The sequence below is a fragment of the Gastrolobium bilobum genome, unplaced genomic scaffold (assembly GCF_033153095.1).
Source record: "Gastrolobium bilobum isolate Gb01-03AN ecotype WA unplaced genomic scaffold, APGP_CSIRO_Gbil_v1 utg26293, whole genome shotgun sequence".
NCBI lineage: Eukaryota > Viridiplantae > Streptophyta > Magnoliopsida > Fabales > Fabaceae > Gastrolobium > Gastrolobium bilobum.
Genome location: NW_026897991.1, coordinates 256,411 through 274,729, shown reverse-complemented (window position 1 = coordinate 274,729; position 18,319 = coordinate 256,411). Strand labels below are relative to the sequence as shown.

The following is an 18,319-nucleotide window of genomic DNA, read 5'->3' as shown; positions in this document are numbered from 1 at the left end:
AAATAAAATTAAGAAAGTGAAACTAGAAATGACTTACCCAAGATGGAGAATCTTCTTATCTGGCTGAGGGTAGGCAGTTCCACCTTCCATCATGTTTGGATTGAAGAAATTACGGGAAGCTAATGCCTGGATGGCATTCAGTTCTTGTCCAGAAACCATGTTTACTTGCTGAATCCTCTCAACATCAGTTATCTGAAAATTTGGAAGTAGTAATTAAGAGCATTGTAATTAAAATAAAAAAATGCATCTATTGATTATTACCAAAAATGAAAAGAATAAAGAGAATGGATTAAAGGACGCAAAAAGTAAATTTTGTGCAAGCAAGCAAGAATATTAATCTCCAAAGGCATTTTTATTTTTATTTTTTTGTGAAATTGAGGTGCTACTATAGGCTATTCTCTTGGTCATATAAAATTGAAATCAAATAATACATTCCCCTTGAAACCCTGACTAGCAGGTGTAGGGAAGATGACAATCTTTATAAAAATTCACATCAAGGAGTTGTATATAATTTTTTGACAAGTATTAAAATTATACTAAAGCAATTCTTCCTATTTCAATTTCTACCGAGGAAATTTTGATTTATAATTTTTTTTGTGTAATTATAATTTTGATAGCATAAGTGACAAATTCTCACAATTTGGGTGTTGCCATATTAAACAAAACCTTAAAGCTGTTGATTCATACTTACCAAAATAATGAACATTGTTCATATTTTAAACGAAATTACTAAAAATAATACCCTATTTAGTTTGAGTATTAATTATACTTTAACTCAGGTTGTAGAAGAAAAGAAGTAATTTGCTATCAACATACCTTAGTCCGAAGGCAAAGATTTTCATTTTCCAGTTCAATTTCCTAGCCAGCCAATAAAGCAGGTTATCAGTTGCCAATAGATTAATTAACGATAATAACAAAGAATTTTGGTGGGAGAGAGAGAGAGAGATCAAATTAAGATAGCCACAGAATAACAATAAAGATGAAAGAAATGGAAAATAAAGCTAGAAGAATTAATTCAAGTTGTGAATTACCCTTTTCTGAAAGTATTCAATTTCTGCCAGTAGCATCTCATGCTGTTGCAGTTAGAAAGGCAAAAAAAGTAATAAGATGATTATTAGCAAATATGGGGTCAAAGATTTAATCATGTTATAATGATTTATTCTTAATTATATATAATCATATCTGAATGAGACATTTGAATATGATACATAATTATCACAGTGCATGATGCATGAAAGGAACTATTTTGCTAGAGTAAATTTCTCAATTAAAAGGTAGAATTAATTAGCTTTATTTTCAGAGATGCTAATGGATTTAATATTAATGTCACATTTAAGTAATGTAAATTAGCACATCAATCACATGATATTGCACTCTTACTTTCTTAGATCTGATTCTAGTTATTCCTCTTTCAAGTCTATTCTCCAACTGCTTAAGTTCCTTCACAGTCAGTGTGCTTAAGGCATCGCCCATCAGGTGCCTACAAAAGGCACTAGGGAGAAATAAATGACCAAGTTGCATCTTTGAAACTTAAAAGGTAAAAACAATCATCATATCATATATATCCATTACAATGTTTTGTTTAATTAGAAGCTTTAAGAGAAACAATGATAATAACAGATCACCTGTTAGAATTTTGCAGCATCTGTATTTGCTGTCGCAGCTTTGCAGATTCTTGTTGATAATACTGTCATTATTCATATATAGTTTTAAAATGATGCAGAAGAGAATACATGTATATGATAATTATACAGTAGATAGATTAACATAAATGTGCAACACACAATAAGCATAAAACTGAACCATATTCAAACTAGGTCCAAGTTAATATCTTGTAATTTTGTTAACCTGATTACATTTTATCACTAATTATAATTTGTTGAAGTTAGTGAATAATGATTTTGTTGAACCAAGATTTGAATTTTTAGTTTAACCTGTTTATAGCTAAATGAAATTATATATGGCCATTCATGTAGACAAATTACCTGAGCATTAATTTCAGTGGTAGTGCTCGTACTTGAATGATCTGAACATGCCTTTTTGTACCTCTCAATAGTTGACCTTATGCTGTAGCCATAAAGGAAAAAAAAAATACGAAGGAATCATTATGGTTACATATATTCTAATGTTATTTGTACATTGTTCACAATGTTATTTGTATACCACTTCAATTATAGTATTCTTATATATATCATTATTTCTTTTAATGAAATAAGAGAAATAAATTTTTCAAGTACATTCGTTTTCTTTCTTTATGTGGGACTAGGTCACAAGAGATTTGCATATATGTTAAAGGTTAAGGGTGTACACTAGATAAGCTAACACTTATTTAGCATATGAATTTTTTTAATATAAGTTAAGTTTATGGGTTTAACCTAATTAACCCATTCATGAGCAGGTCGAGTTGGTTGCCCGGTCTAAAAATACCCAAAAACAATATGCATATAAGTGTTAGCTAAAGTAACCAGAGTCTCTTGATGAACATAATATAAGTCTCAAACAAACATACACAAACCTTAAGATATAAAATAAATATGAAATAAACATACACAAGTCTCAAGAAAACATATCTAAGTCTTAAATTTGTAAGTTTTAAAAGTCATAACAAAAGCCCTACAATAAATAATAATAATAATAATAATAATAATAATAATAATAATAATAATTTTAAATTTTAAATTTTATAACAAGTGACAAGTAGTGGTAAACAATTTAGCTACCTTAAATAATTTTATATTTTAGAAAAGCATCGTTATGTTAATATAACATTTTAATATTAGAAGGATAAATAACAAAATCACCGAATAAAGCATGTAATAACCAAAGTAATTAAACTTATAATCGTGCATGCAATTCTTTGGAAGATGTATAAAAGCCCTACAAACCTAGGTGGCATGTCCTTCTACCAATGCATGTTTTCTTCACAATTTTAATTTAATAATTATAAATCAGGACCTTAACTTGTAACTATAACTGCTATAACATATAATCATTAAGTTCTATGATATCTTTCAACGGAATCTATGAATGTAAGCATGAACCATATACAAAGATTATCCACCAAGTCCTTATTTTATTTTTTATTTTTTGCACGTCTTATGGAAACTAGCTTTTTCTTTTCTTCCATTTAGAACTGAACCTGAGGCTAAGACTAAAAGGTAAAAGATATAGTAAGTGAAAGGATAAGAGAGATTTCCAATATAAGAGAAGAGAGAAATGTTTTCTTTTCACTAAAGAGGGCAAAGAAATTTGAGCAAGCAAAATTGGATTTCAGAGATGTTTGAACAAGAAATGAGATTGGCCAGAAGTGATTTATTGGCCAAGACTTTTATATGATCACTTTTTTCTCTATAAAGATGCACAGATTCTCATAAATCTTATCACTCAAAAAGGAAAGAAATAGAAGTAGCCATTGACATGAATGCAGAGAAAGCATAGTTCCCTTTGGCTGCAACTTATTGGAGCTGACTCAGTGATACAAAACTCATTTGTCTCTTACAATTTTGTTAACCAGCTCAGTAGGGTCAGTCAAAGTTAGTGTACTTCTATATAATGATCACAGACATGGTCATGATCATCATCATTGATAGTTAAATATTTTTTTCTTTTTAAGATTTCTTCACCGATTCATTGATTAATTGACTAATCCGAGAGCTGGGAAAAGCTCGAACTCAAGACAATTGATTAAGCTGGAACAACCACTTAGCAATTGATCCACGTGTTTGGTGGTTGATAGTTAAATTTCAATTAGATTTAAAATAAAAAGTTTAATGTTTATGATATATTGGGGAGAGACAAATAATCAAGAATCAACAGCTTTTTATTTATTGGATATAAATAGTCATGGTGTTCTAGATTACCACTTACCAGAACCAAGTACTAGTGCAGAGTGGAACCTTAGTTGCATAGAAATTCGCTCCATATTAATATGATGAAACATAAAATGTTAGTGTAGTATAGTATAGTAGTCTTTTGAAATATGTGTTCCATGATTAAATATTGACCGTACTCTGTGTAGTATATAAGTTTTAAACATTGTGATTGGAAATCCTACAAACTGCAGTGTTTCACCGTTTTCTTGCAAAACCGTGTAAAGGGAAAAGGTAAAAACTTTTAAAGAGAACCAAAACCAAAACTAGGGGTACAATTGAAATCATCACTCTCTGTCACTTCAACATGAACACAAGTGTGAAAGTGGAAGCAGAAAAGACAAGTTCTGATATAGCACATAAGTACGTGAGGAAAATGAAACATATATATAATAACTGCATAGGTATGCATTCTCGTTACAAGACCTGAGTTTTTAGTTACAATGACTGAAGCTGAAGGTCAACCTTATCATTAAATTATGAATACAAATATCCCCCATTCTATTATTTCAAACATTAAAAAAAAAAAATACTATATTGTGGTGGGTTGACTTTGTGATCCAATTATAATGAAAGCTTTTAATGGCGTATTTGTTGCTTTAGACTATAGGCATGTTTAATTTTGATTAAAATTGAGAAAATACTTGCCTTTTTAAAAAAAGTTAGTAAAAGTTTAGTTTTAAATTATTTAAAACATAAAATAAGCTTATCCAAACATAAAATATGTCTTAACTATTCTACTAAAAAAATGTCTTAACCATAAGCTTAACATTTGGAGTAAAATGAATGATTTGAATTAAGGCTTTGCCAAAGGAACAATTCAATAATTTTTCCTAATATGAAAGAAAAGCAATCTAACAATTGAACTTAATTAAACATTTATTTAGAATAGATCCCTTATATCCTCATTTATAATTTCTCTTCTATTTGGCATTGATTTACTTATCACCTCAACAACAAATTAAGTAGAAGGTAATAACTAACCAAGAAGCACCAGTAACATTAACCAAAAATAGTCATTTCTCGGGTTACTAAATAATTTGATTCAGTAAAATAGAAATAGGGTTAGGAAGAAGTATTGCCTCAAAATGAACACAAAAGGCAGGTGGAATAAGATTTAAAAATTATAAGCTTCCAATTATAACACTAAAGACTAAGCTAAGTTTAAGTTCTTGTGATTAACTAATGAGTTCTTTTAATGCCCTGGTTAAGAAACTAAATTAGAAATTATGAAATGTAACATAAAAGTATTTAATATCTAAAAAACATAAAAAAAATTAATATTTTTAAAAGTAATTAAAAAATAGTAAGAAAATAAATATTAAATACTGTTTAACCATAGCCACTAGTTAGAAAAGCTCTTAGTTGCTTTGCAAACCAAGTGATCATTGCTTCCAATTATGGAAGATAGAACATTAATTTAGTTCCCTTTTGATAAATGTTATATAGGGTGTCCTAAAATCAATTGCCCAATTTTTTTTATAGATCTACTCAGACTGACCAACAATTAATGGTAACTTATTGTATTAAAGTAATCATTAATGAACCATTTTATAAAAGATAATAAGTTTCTGTAGTTTCAATTAGTATAGTCAAGCTCATGCAAAACAGAAGAAGAATTTATCATGAAACATTTGCTGAGGTGAATCAGAAAGAGAGTTAGTATGAGTGAGGATTAGTTATATATTAATTTATGGTTGATTCATAATTTTTTTTTGACACCCAAATGAAGAAAATAATTGACATGAAGAGTAGAAAGTAACTTACTTGTTGTTTGAATACTCATAGAGTCTGCCACGGCTTGAGAAGACAATGAGTGCCACTTCTGCATCACACAGCACAGAAAGCTCATAAGCTTTCTTGAGAAGCCCATTTCTTCGCTTGCAGAATGTGACTTGGCGATTAGTTGTGTTCTCAATCCTTTTGATTTCAATCTTTCCCCTCCCCATTCTTGAACTCCTTGTCAAAATAAAATAAAATAATAATAATAAATAAATAAATAAAGGGAAATAAATTACATATATAAGAGAGATCATAGAAAAACAAACCAGAACAATAGAGATCCTACAAAGCTAGATCTAATCAAATCGAGCTTCTTATTAGGTTGGAAAGTTCAAACTTCAAAGGAAAGTTCACGAACGATATGAGATATGAGAAGGTTCTGTGCATACTTCATAAATAGCCATGTAACTAGCTAGGGTAATGGAACATATGTTCTTTTAAGTTTCAGATGAAAATTAAGAGCAAGATCTAAGAAAATGAACAAGATTTGGAGAAGATGCACTAGCCCCTTTTATGAAAAAACACAGTATATAATACTCTTTTTTATCAGCTTTTATATATGATCAGTGTATGTTTGTGTCAGTGCTTTTGAAGCTCCTCTTTTTTTTTTTTCTTAGGGCCAGAAACCCTGGTGAAGTTTATCGTTTGAATTCTTAAGAGAGAAGATCAAAGACCCTTTTGCTTTAACACAAAAATATGAAAGTCTAAGCATAAGAATGATCAGACTCATGAAATCCTTTTACTTTTACATAAATTTAAGTCTGTTTTTTTGTTCTTTCCATTCTCTTTTGGTACAGAAAATTTTGGAAAGTCAAGGAGACCAGAAGTCTTGGGAAAGGAAAGAGAACTATAACACTTTTCAAGGAAAAACAGTTCATTGATGAGAAAAAGAGTTGGAGAAAGAAATGGAAAAAAAATCTCACGCGGAGCAAGGTAAAAAAAAAAAAAAAAATGAAGTATAGGAAAATATGAGGTTATGAGTTTATGCTTAATTTCATAAGGGGGTTGGTTATATGAAGTAACATAACATAAGAAAAAAGATTAAAAAAGAAGAAGAAGGGAACTATAGAGAACAGACCTGGCTGAGGGTATGATCACTCCGGCTACTTCAGCTTTCGGAAAAATTCCTAATCCCAAAGAAAAGGAAGTGCACTATAGACTTTGTTCCACTTCTATCACTCCTATTTATAGCCCTTTCTTTCTTTGTGTAACTTTGAAATGGGTGCATGAAATAGAGAGGTTCTCAACAAGGAAAAAGTACCAGCTAAGCTCGAATGGTTTTTTGCCTAAAGCAAATACTCGACGTAGAAGTTTTATCTAAACAATGCATCTTTCCAGGTGCAAATTACCACCATAAATAGAAACTCTTGATTTGCTTTTAGATTTTTCAATTTTCCTAACTGTATGTGATATTAGAGAATATGAGAGTAGATTACATTAAGTGGGTAAACCTCTCCAATAAAGTCTTTTCCATACGCACGGCCAAGGATCGAACCCCCGTCAACATGTTTAAAGAACTCAGCTATCTACCAATTGTGCTGGGCTTTTATCTATCCCTCTTTTCACATTCATTAATGTTAGAGAATAGTATAAATTATTAAAAAAGATTCTCATTCAACGCCTTAAGATTTTAAGTTGAAATAGTTCTTTACAATTAAATAGATACGGTCTAATTATCATTAATAAATAAATAAATAGACACAAAAAAATTCACATAATTAATTTATGTAAAAATTTAATACGAGAGAGGATATTCTCAGTTGATATGTATATGTATTCCGTGGTGTAATAAAAGTGAATTGCACGTCTTAACAAGGACATTTATTTGATTCTTTGGTACATTACGTGAGAGAAAAGTTATAATATTTCGCTTTTTGCTCCAAAAAAAAAGTTAACATTTCGAAAGTGATCGTGTTCGTTCATAAAATTTGGTTTTTTTTTTACCCTTTTGCCCCTCATTAATTAATTAATAACCAATTTGTTCCTCCCCAAAACTATCCACCATCCTGCCCCCATTTAGTCGAGCAACTTGCACTTTTAATCGACTAAATGGTCAAAATTCAGAAAACATGAATCACGAGATTTAGTCGACTACATCCTCACCTTGATCGATTACATTTCGAGCACTTTTAATCGACTAAGGACATTATTTAGTCGATTAAAAGTCGCAGATCCGATTTTTTAAAAAAAAAAATCCCATTTCGCAAAGGGGGTTATTTTCAAACCCTAGTCGATTAAGAAGGCTCCAAGAACCCCTCTCTTCAACCAAGTCCGAATCCCATCCCCTTGAAGGTCCGATTGCACCATCATTGGTTCACAAGGCTCGAAATGTAGTCGATCAAGGTGAGGATGTAGTCGACTAAATCTCGTGATTTATGTTTTCTGAATTTTGACCATTTAGTCGATTAAAAGTGCAAGTTGCTCGACTAAATGAGGGTAGGATGGTGGATAGTTCTGGGGGAGGGACAAATTGGTTATTAATTAATTAATAAGAGGCAAAAGGGTCAAAAAGCCCATAAAATTTCCTACTTTTTTTTTTTGTACATATATAAATTCTACCAAAAAGGTTTTCAATTTTTGATGACTAACATGCCCCTGTAGAGAATCTATCATTTTCAGTCTCATTAATTGCTGTTGGTGCCAAAATTCGGACCATTCATATAAAATGGATCTATGAATTAATTAGTTTGAGCTTTGAACTTTGAATAGACACAAGACACCCAACAAAGGAGAACCACAATATCTGGGAAGCTACATCTAGCTAGGAGCCGTTTGTTGAAAAATATATTTAAATTTCTTTATAATAATTAAATGAGTTTTATTAAAATATTATTTTAGATTTTTTTGAGAAGTTAAAAATAGTAAGTTCTGAAAAATATCTCCAAAAAAGTATATCATAAAAATATTTTTTTAAAACTTGAACAAATGAGTTTAATGCTTTTCTTATAAGGTAAAAAATGATAGTTTTGGGGGAAAAAAAAGCATAAAACATTTTTTTTCAAAAAGCTTCAACAACATTCGTTAAACTGCAAGTTGATGTTAGGGTTCTGATTGGACTTTTGGTGCTTTCCACGTATCATGCACAACGCTGAATACTCACAACAAAAAGGAAATAATAATAAAAAATCAACAACAAACAACAGGATTAGGATTGGTTCATTAGATTTTATCCTGTCTTGTTAACGGAGACAGTAAGTGACGATTTAGTTATATAATGTTATAGTTATGCACACAATAATGTTACTTGCATATTATCATCGTTAGATTATTTTTACAGCACTTCCTTTATAAATAACAAAACCAAAAAAAAAACACACACACATATTTCAAAGTATTATTTCTCTGCTTTTGCTTTTTAAATTACAAAAATGTAAAAGATGTTCATAAAATGTGGTAAGCAAATAATACTGCCCTTTATATATATATAAGATATGTTTTTTTTCCCCTGTTGTTTTGGTATACGCTTCTTATGGGCCAAATATAATGTTCTGTTATAAAAGGGTTGATTTATATATGATAAAAAAATTGCTACATCTTCTTAATGATATTATTATAGCAGAGTAAAACAAAAATGTTGTACTTTTATTGGTGCCACTAAAACTTAATTGGAGTAATTTAGTAATTTACATTCGTGCCACTACTAAAATGCATTTTTTTCGACGGAAAAATTCCGTCGAAAATGAAGTTTTCGACGGAATTTTCGACGGAAATGAAGCCGTGGAATATCTCTTCGTTGGTAACAATTTTTTCGACGGAATTAGAGATTCTGTAGAAAAATTTCAACGAAAAATAAATGAAATTCCGTCGAAAATTTTTGACGGAAATTGAATGAAATTCCGTCGAAAATTCTTGAAATAATTTTCGACAGAAAATAAATTTCGTCAAAAATTTTCGACGAAAAATGAATGAAATTCCGTCGAAAACTCTTGTATTAATTTTCGATGGAAAATAAATGAAATTTCGTCGAAAAATCTTGTAACAATTTTTTACGAAAAACAAATTCCGTCGAAAATTTGAACCAAAAAACGAATGAAATTCCGTAAAAAAACTATTGCCTCAATTTTCGATGAAATTGTTCTTCCGTCGATTTTTTTTTTAATTTTTCTCTACAAAATTAATACCAATTTATGTTTTGCACCTGATAAACAAATATAATGAAAGTAAATAATATATCAAAATCATATGAACTTAATATAATTATGTGTACAAAAAGTCTCTGTCATATACTAATGAAAAATGTCCTATATCTGTAAATGCCCAAGTCATATACTAATCAAAATGGACATACTCATACGAAAGTCCCTGTTATGTACTAATGAAAAGAGTCTATCTACAATAGTCCATTTCATATACATCCAATAAAGATTCAAAAGTCATGCTGGTGGATGATCTTCATAATCATGGTCACGCCTAGGTCCTGAGACTAGGGGTGTTCATTAACCGATCCAAACCGATTCAAACCGCGGTGACCGAACCGAAAAATCGATAACCGAATAAACCGAAAACCGAAAAATCAAAAACCGAAAAAAACCCCGCAAATTTTAATTGGATTGGATCGGTTTTCGGATGGGTTGATGAAAACCGATCCAATATATTAATTTTCCTCTACCTACTTGGACTTTTTCCCAATCATAGTCCAAAAATTTCTAAACCCAAGACATGTTAACCCATCAACTATACCCAAGAAAAAACCTAATCACATCTCATCAACAAAATTTCATCTGTGTAGAGTTTCATATCTCATTGCAAAAAAAAAAAACTATATTATCATTTACTGATGCTTTTGTATTTGAAAAAATAATAATTTACAAAGCCAATATATACAAAAGATGTAATTTGCACAATAATCATGAAACAAATTTTAGGATTTTCAAAAAATCGAAAACTGATCCAATCCAAACCGAAAAAAATTGAATTGGATTGGATCCGATTTGAAAAAAAATCCAAACCGAATGGATGATTATATGATCAAACCGAAGGTATTGGATCAGATGATTTTTGCTTCCAAAACTGATCCAATCCAGACCGCGAACACCCCTACCTGAGACGGAGGCTGAGTCTTCGCATAAGCTTATTCATTTTTTCCATTAGCCTCTGCATCATAACCATGAGACTATCCTGTTGCTCAAACCCCTTATGCCTTCATATGCAATCTGATGCTCAACGGCAAGTATACCAATCGCACAAGTAATATAGAAAGTAAGTAGAGTATCGTCTCCACAGGGATTGTAAACCAAGTACTACAATAACCTTTCCCCTTAAGTTGGAAAACTCGGTTTGTTGTTTGGAAAAATTGTGAATTGATTTTGAGTAACGATAAGAAATAAAAGTAAAGACTTGTTTTTGAATTTTTATTTAAGAGAAATAAAACAATAACAATGAGAATTGATTTTAAAAATATGAGAAAAATATTGTAGCTAGAGCACTCACCTTATGATCCCCACTTCTTACTTTGGATTGATTCACAATACTTATTCATATAATTACTCGGATAAATTATTATATAAGAATATTTATTAGTTAACCCTCAATTCCTTGCAAGGTTAACCCTTTAATCCCCAATTGCTTGCAATGTTCCTCATGGTATTAAGCGATGAACACAATAATTTAAGCATCCGCAATTAAATACATATTTATTCCTAGCATGCATACCAATTGTTATCCTACCCTCTTTCAAGATCAAAACCCCAATATTCCTATCTAGGGTTCTAACCCTCAAACTATTCTCAACTATCAGATTGATCAGTTCTAATAAAGGAAATAGAAAATACGCACAAGGTAGAGACAAAGATAATTATATAAATGAGTAAAACTAAATCAATCTATCGTAACAAGGGTTCACATAGGGCTCGTGACCCTAACTACAATAAAAGATAAATTAGCCAACCATTATCATGGCTAAAAATCCAATATTCAATAAGAACATAAAATCAACTAGAAGAAGATGAAGAAGAAGATCTGTGGAAGAGTCCTCCTGAGCTCTACCGTCAGCCTCCTTCTGAATGTAATGTGATCCCTAGGGTTCTGTCAAGAGGATATATTTATAAACCTCTTTTCCTTCTTTCAAAAATACCCTCGGAATAGCACGGTATAATTTCTCGCAAACCGGCGCCAGTTGGCGCTGGTGTGACGCTACTTCGCGCCACGCTTCTGTCTCAAACTAAAAGTCGGAAAGCTTTCTTCGTAACATGGAGCCAGTTGGCGCCATGAATTCTTCACTAACTGGCGCAAGATGGCATCAAGGGTGGCGCCACTTTCTTCATGTTTTTGGGCGCTACATGGCGCCATGATGCTTGGACTTTGGGCGCCCTTTGGCGCCATGATTTCTTCTTGGTTGGGCGCTTGTTGGCGCTATTTCAATCTCTTCATCAAAGTGTGGCGCCACTTTGCGTCACTTGGGCGCTGGTTGGCATGGTGGCGCTAGTGTGCGCCATTCTGGCGCCAACTAGCGCCAATTCTCTGGCATTTGTACTATGCAACATGGCGCTAACTTGCGCCACTGTGGCGCCAAGTTGCGCCATTTCTCTGGACTTTGGCCTATGCGACATGATGCAACATGGAACTTTCCTGTGTGTGGAGTCGCGTTAACAGGCTTTTTATAATTTGTAATTTTCACTCCTTTTACCTGTAAAAATACAACCAAAAGGTGAATATTATTGACATAGAAAGAATCAATATAAATAGAAAATATGTATTTAAATTGCTCTCTTATGACTCAATCTTTATCAATTTTAACACAGAAAAACCACACTTGCCAGAGGCACATCAAATCATTCCCAGATTTAAACGTTGTTGTCCTCAGCAATGTACAAGACTCAATCCCGGAAATAATTAATTAATCCAACATAACATCACACAGACAATCAATAGATCACTATGTTAAGCATGACTGAATCAATGCAAAGAACTCCTAACAATGCCTTCTATTCTCATGAAAATTGTCAGAATCTAGCTTGAACACCCCTTACCAAGATAAACATATAACGCTCAGCACTCAAGTGTTTGGGGGAGTAACAATCACTCAATCCACCACAACAATAACACTATCATAAACTTGATCATATTCTCAAGTTCCTAAAGATGAGGAACATTAACATATGCATCAATTGATCAAAAGGACTTCACAGGTTGTAACTTGGTCGAGTTAATGGGTAGGAATATATGGAAAGTAGCTCAAACAACAATGAGATTGAAAAACTGATATTATTTCATTTTTAACACATTCAACTCAATGATTTTTCTCCATTAACATTCCCACAGAATTTCAGGAATTAATTCCTTTCAGCCACCTTTTCTTTACATTCACCCATTTTTTTCTTTTTCTCTTGCTTTTTCCTTTTTCTCCCTTTGTTTTAAGGGCACAGATGAAATTTGTATCTCCCCTAATTAATTGACCTTTGTGGAGCTTACCTCAATTTCTTTGTTTTATTTCCAACACATCAGTAATTCAATCTCAATCAAGGTAAGTTATATGAATATAGGCTAAACCATCAATCATGAATTATGAACAAAAAGGCTCAGGTTCAAAGGGGTTAACAATGGAGAAATCAAGCAGGTGGGCTATCTAGCCATGGCTAACAGAATAAAATTGCCTTAATCATTTCAATCAATGCATGCATCTCAGAGAAACAGAGCAAGTTCTAGAATGCTATCACAATGAGGTCTCTCAGAATAAAATAAGTGTTTAAGCACAAAACCTCACCAGCTATGATGTCAAGCTAAACTTCCAAAAGAAACATCATGCATCATTAATTATTCAAGCACAAAATTCAGGCAAACAAGCAATCATGAAATCTACTCATGCCCATACAATATCATGCCAGAAGTTCATACAAAACATATTTTCTAGGATGAATCAGGCAAGTTAACTAGGGAAAGCATATCTAAACCTGAGACTTGCTCAGAAAACATTTTCAAATTTTTTTTTATATAGCACACAAAATAACTATAAAAATAACTAAGAAAACTAAAAGAGTTAGAGTATCTCCCCTGACAGAAGAATTGCAGTTCTCAGGTGCAAGCCTACCATTCCCAGATTTAGAGAATTGTTGTCCTCAGCAATCATTAAACCACGAGAAAGAAGAGAAACCTGCACAATGAAACAAATAGTGGCATATAGAATAAACTATAATGCGCACGTTAAAACATCAGAGAGAGATATACCAACACAAAGTAACTAAAAAAAAATACGAAACAGAAAAATAAACTAATATACAAAATCTCCGTCAGCAAGGAGATATTATCAAGCCTCCACGTCATCCCCCTCAGCAGCATGGGATGACTCAGCAAATGGAAGATCCGGTGGTACTGGATGCCTTGGTGTATGAGACCACCATTCCCAAATTTGTTCCAAACCATGAAGCCATGTTAAGAACTCTTTGAAGCTTTGGTTTTTCTGAGAGATGGAGTCTCGGTGTCTCTTGTCAAACTTCAGCTCCCGGTGTCTCTTCCAACTCGTATCAAAGAATTTCACCACTTCCTTTCTCAGTACCTTCTTCTGTATAGGATGACGCCTCCCTTGGGGTTTTCTCCCATGTTTGTCATCATCTTCATTGAGAATTTTGTGGGTACGGGAAGAGGGATCTTTATCTTTCAAATATGAAGTAGACCACCTTATGGCAATCTCATGTTCCTTCAGTACTTCAATCACTGCCTCCTTATTACCCAAGAAGGTATATTGAAGAGTTTCAGGAAGCTCCTTCAACTCTATTTTTGGGGCACCATCTTCTTTCCCCACTTGCTCTAAAACATCAAGTTTAAAACAATCGCCTTTGTCAGAAGATTGTTTCATAGAGTCAAAGACGTTGATGGTAATTGTCTCATCATTCATCCTTAACTCAAGATTTCCATTTTCAACATCAATCATGGCCCGAGCAGTGGCCAAGAAAGGTCTACCCAGCAAAAGAGGCATCTCAGCTCCCCCTCCCATGTCCAACACTACAAAATCAGCAGGAAAAATGAACTTGTCCACCTTCACAAGAACATCTTCAATAATACCACTAGGCTTCTTCAAAGACTTATCAGCAAGTTGAAGAGATGCCAAAGTAGGCTTCAACTCGGTGATCCCCAAGGATTTACAAACAGAAAGGGGCATCAAATTAATGCTAGCGCCAAGATCGCATAATGCTCTGCCAATTTTTGTGTCCCCAATTTCAATAGGAATTTTGAAACTCCCTGGATCACTGAGTTTAGGTGGAAATTTCTTCTGTATGATGGCACTACACTCCTCAGTGAGTGTTACTGTCTGGTATTCCTGCAGCTTATGTTTTCTTGATAACAAGTCCTTCATGAACTTGGCATAATTTGGCATGCTAGCCAAGGCTTCAGCAAAAGGGATATTTATATGCACTTCTTGAAGATATCAAGAAATCTGCCATACTGTTGCTTCTGAGCATCCTTCTTGAATCTTTCAGGATAAGGTGCCATGGCTCGCACATATTCAGGTTTCAACTTAAATCTCTTCTTTTCAACTGGCTTCTCCACTTCGACAGGTTTTTCAATTTCTTTTTCTTTTTCGAGCTCACCTGCAGTATCTTGCTTCTTTTCAACTTCAGGAGATGGAAGTACTTTACCACTTCTCATTGTGATGGCCATACAATCTTCCCTTGGATTAGTAACTGTGTTACTAGGGAAGGTACCTGGAGTTCTATCGGTGATTTGCTTAGCCAGTTGGCCAATCTGAGTCTCCAAATTTCTGGTGGAAGTATTCATGTTTTTGGTATTAGCTCTCGTCTCCTCCATGAAAGCATTTGTATTTTTGGTATTGGCTCTAGTCTCCTCCATGAAAGCATTAGAATGTTGAGCCATTTGTCCAATTAACTTCTCCAAATCGGAAGGTTCCTTCTGTGGAATAGGAGGAGGTTGCAGATAGTTATTGGAACTATAATCAAGACCACCTCCTTGACCTCTTCTCTGAAAATTACTTCCGCCAGGAAAATTCTGATTTCTTGGAAAATTTTGTTGGGGCTTCTGCTCATACTAAACCCCATTTACTTGCAACTGCTGTGGATTATCACTCATTAGAGTAGGGCATTCATTAGGGGTGTTCATCAACCGATCCCAACCGATTCAAACCGCGAAAATCGAACCGAAAAATCGATAACCGAATAAATTGAAAATCGAAAAATCAAAAACCGAAAAAAATCGCAAATTTTAATTGGATTGGATCGGTTTTCGTATGGGCTGGTGAAAACCGATCCAATCCAAACCGATCCATTATATTAATTATCCTCAACCTACTTGTCCTTTCTCCAATCATAGCCCAAAAAATTTCTCAACTCAAGACCCATTAACTCATCAACTAAACCCAAGAAAAAACTTAGTCACGTCTCATCAACTATATAGTATTGTTTACTGATATTTTTGTATTTCAATATTTTTTTTACAAAGTCAATATATACAAAAGATGTTATTTGTACAATAATCATGAAACTAATTTTAGGATATTCAAAAAATCGAAAACCGATCCAATCCAAACCGAAAAAAATTGGATTGGATTGGAACGGATTTGAAAAAAACTAAACCGAATGGATGATTACATGATCAAACCGAAGAGATTGGATCAGATGAATTTTGCTTCCAAAATCGATCCAATCCAAACAGCGAACACCCCTAGCATTCATTAGACTCGTGAGCCTCTCTACAGTACTCACACATCACAGAAGTTGATTGAACCTTGGACACTTGCAATTTCTCAAACTTCTCATTCAAGCTGTCAAACTTTTTGGACAACAACTTTTGTTCGGCAAGCATAGCCTCATTGCTTTTCAGCTTTACCACTCCTCTTCTTGCTTGAACTTGGAAACTCTCATTCTCATTTCTTGCCAGTTTCTTGATCAAGTCAATAGCTTGTTCAGATGTACTTTGCCAAATAGAACTTCCAGCTGCACTATTAATCACCAATCTTGTTTCAGGAGAGATGCCATTAAAGAAAATTGCCACCTCCCTCATAGTGCGGACACTTTCGGATAAGTTCCTGGAATCTTTTCTAGGTTGCACAAAGCGATTCTCCTTCAAGCTGGCGGAAGTTTGTGATCTCATTCACCAGCTGGTTGTACTTCTCCAAAGAAAAGAACTCGGCAAAGAACTTTGTTGACAAGTCTTCCCATGTCATGATACTATTAGCTGGTTGCCTTTCTATCCATCTGAGAGCTCTTCCCTTAACAGTAAAAGGGAATAGTCGGAGCCTGATAGCATCAGCAGACACTCCATTGTGCTTAGTAGTGTCACAAATCATCAGAAATCGATCTATGAACTCATGAGGGTCTTCTTCCTCAGCACCAGAAAATTGAGCCCTTTCCACCAAAGTAATTAAAGATGGCTTCAGCTCAAAATTGTTTGCCTCCACTGTCGGCCTGAGTATACTTGAATTTGGCCTATTGAACACCGGAGTCAGAATGGTGTCCAACTATCGTGGAGGTGGGTTATTTGCATTGTTGTTACCCGTCATCTCTTGTACTGGTTGTACAGGTTCTCTACTGAAATCTTCCCAAATTAACTGCTTGGCAACTTTCCTCAATCTCCTCTCAGTCCTTGTAATTTCAGGATCAAATACAAAGTCTTTAGGAGCAAGTCTACCTCGCATAAAACTCAGAAAAATATGTTAGTAGCACCTGCAGAACACAGAATAAGATAAAACAATATAAAATAAAGATAAAAAATCCAATCTCAAAGATCAACAGTTATTTATAATATTGGATTTAACAATACCCGGCAACGGCGCCAAAAACTTGATGCTCAACGGCAAGTATACCGATCGCACAAGTAATATAGAAAGTAAGTATAGTATCGTCTCCATAGGGATTGTAAACCAAGTACTACAATAACCAGTCCCCTTAAGTTGGAAAACTCAGTTTGTTGTTTGGAAAAATTGTGAATTGATTTTGAGTAACAATAAGAAATAAAAGTAAAGACTTGTTTTTGAATTTTTATTTAAGAGAAATAAAACAATAACAATGAGAATTGATTTTAAAAATATGAGAAAAACATTGTAGCTAGAGCGCACTCACCTTATGATCCTCACTTCTTACTTTGGATTAATTCACAATACTTATTCATATAATTACTCGGATAAATTATTATCTAAGAATATTTATTAGTTAACCCTCAATTCCTTGCAAGGTTAACCCTTTAATCCCCAATTGGAACCTCAATTCCTTGCAATGTTCCTCATGGTATTAAGCGATGAACACAATAATTTAAGCATCCGCAATTAAATACACATCTATTCCTAGCATGCATACCAATTGTTATCCTACTCCTTTTCAAGATCAAAACCCCAATATTCCTATCTAGGGTTCTAACCCTCAAACTATTCTCAACTATCAGATTGATCAGTTCTAATAAAGGAAATAGAAAATACGCACAAGGTAGAGACAAAGATAATTATATAAATGAGTAAAACTAAATCAATCCATCGTAACAAGGGTTCACATAGGGCTCGTGACCCTAACTACAATAAAAGATAAATTAGCCAACCATTATCATGGTTAAAAATCCAATATTCAATAAGAACATAAAATCAACTAGAAGAAGATGAAGAAGAAGATCTGTGGAAGAGTACTCCTGAGCTCTGCCGTCGGCCTCCTTCTGAATGTAATGTGATCCCTAGGGTTCTGTCAAGAGGATATATTTATAAACCTCTTTTCCTTCTTCCAAAAATACCCTCA

At 33.3% G+C, this 18,319-nt stretch overlaps 1 protein-coding gene across 2 annotated transcripts; it reads right to left on the bottom strand.

Moving 5' to 3' along the window:
* Positions 1-33: 33 nt before the first annotated feature.
* LOC133311987 (agamous-like MADS-box protein AGL11) lies at positions 34-12,159 on the bottom strand. Of its 2 annotated transcripts, XM_061513127.1 has the most exons (8): positions 12,143-12,159; positions 5,637-5,819; positions 1,986-2,067; positions 1,626-1,687; positions 1,381-1,480; positions 1,032-1,073; positions 817-858; positions 34-192 (listed from the first exon to the last, which is right to left on the bottom strand). In XM_061513127.1, the coding sequence occupies exons 2-8, from the start codon at positions 5,816-5,818 to the stop codon at positions 34-36; spliced, it is 669 nt and encodes a 222-aa protein (XP_061369111.1). In that variant the 5' UTR covers position 5,819; positions 12,143-12,159. The 2 variants fall into 2 exon arrangements, with proteins under 2 accessions (XP_061369111.1, XP_061369110.1); XM_061513126.1 differs by lacking the exons at positions 1,032-1,073; positions 12,143-12,159 and having other exon boundaries at positions 5,637-5,818.
* Between the last annotated feature and the right edge of the window lie 6,160 nt (positions 12,160-18,319).

Coding starts and splice junctions, on each gene's coding strand:
- LOC133311987 (XM_061513127.1), bottom strand. CDS start 5,818: ATGGGGAGGGGAAAGATTGAAATCAAAAGGATTGAGAACACAACTAAT. Junction 1,074..1,380: donor CTAGAATCAGATCTAAGAAA/GTAAGAGTGCAA, acceptor TAACTGCAACAG/CATGAGATGCTACTGGCAGA. Junction 193..816: donor ATCTTTGCCTTCGGACTAAG/GTATGTTGATAG, acceptor CCAAATTTTCAG/ATAACTGATGTTGAGAGGAT.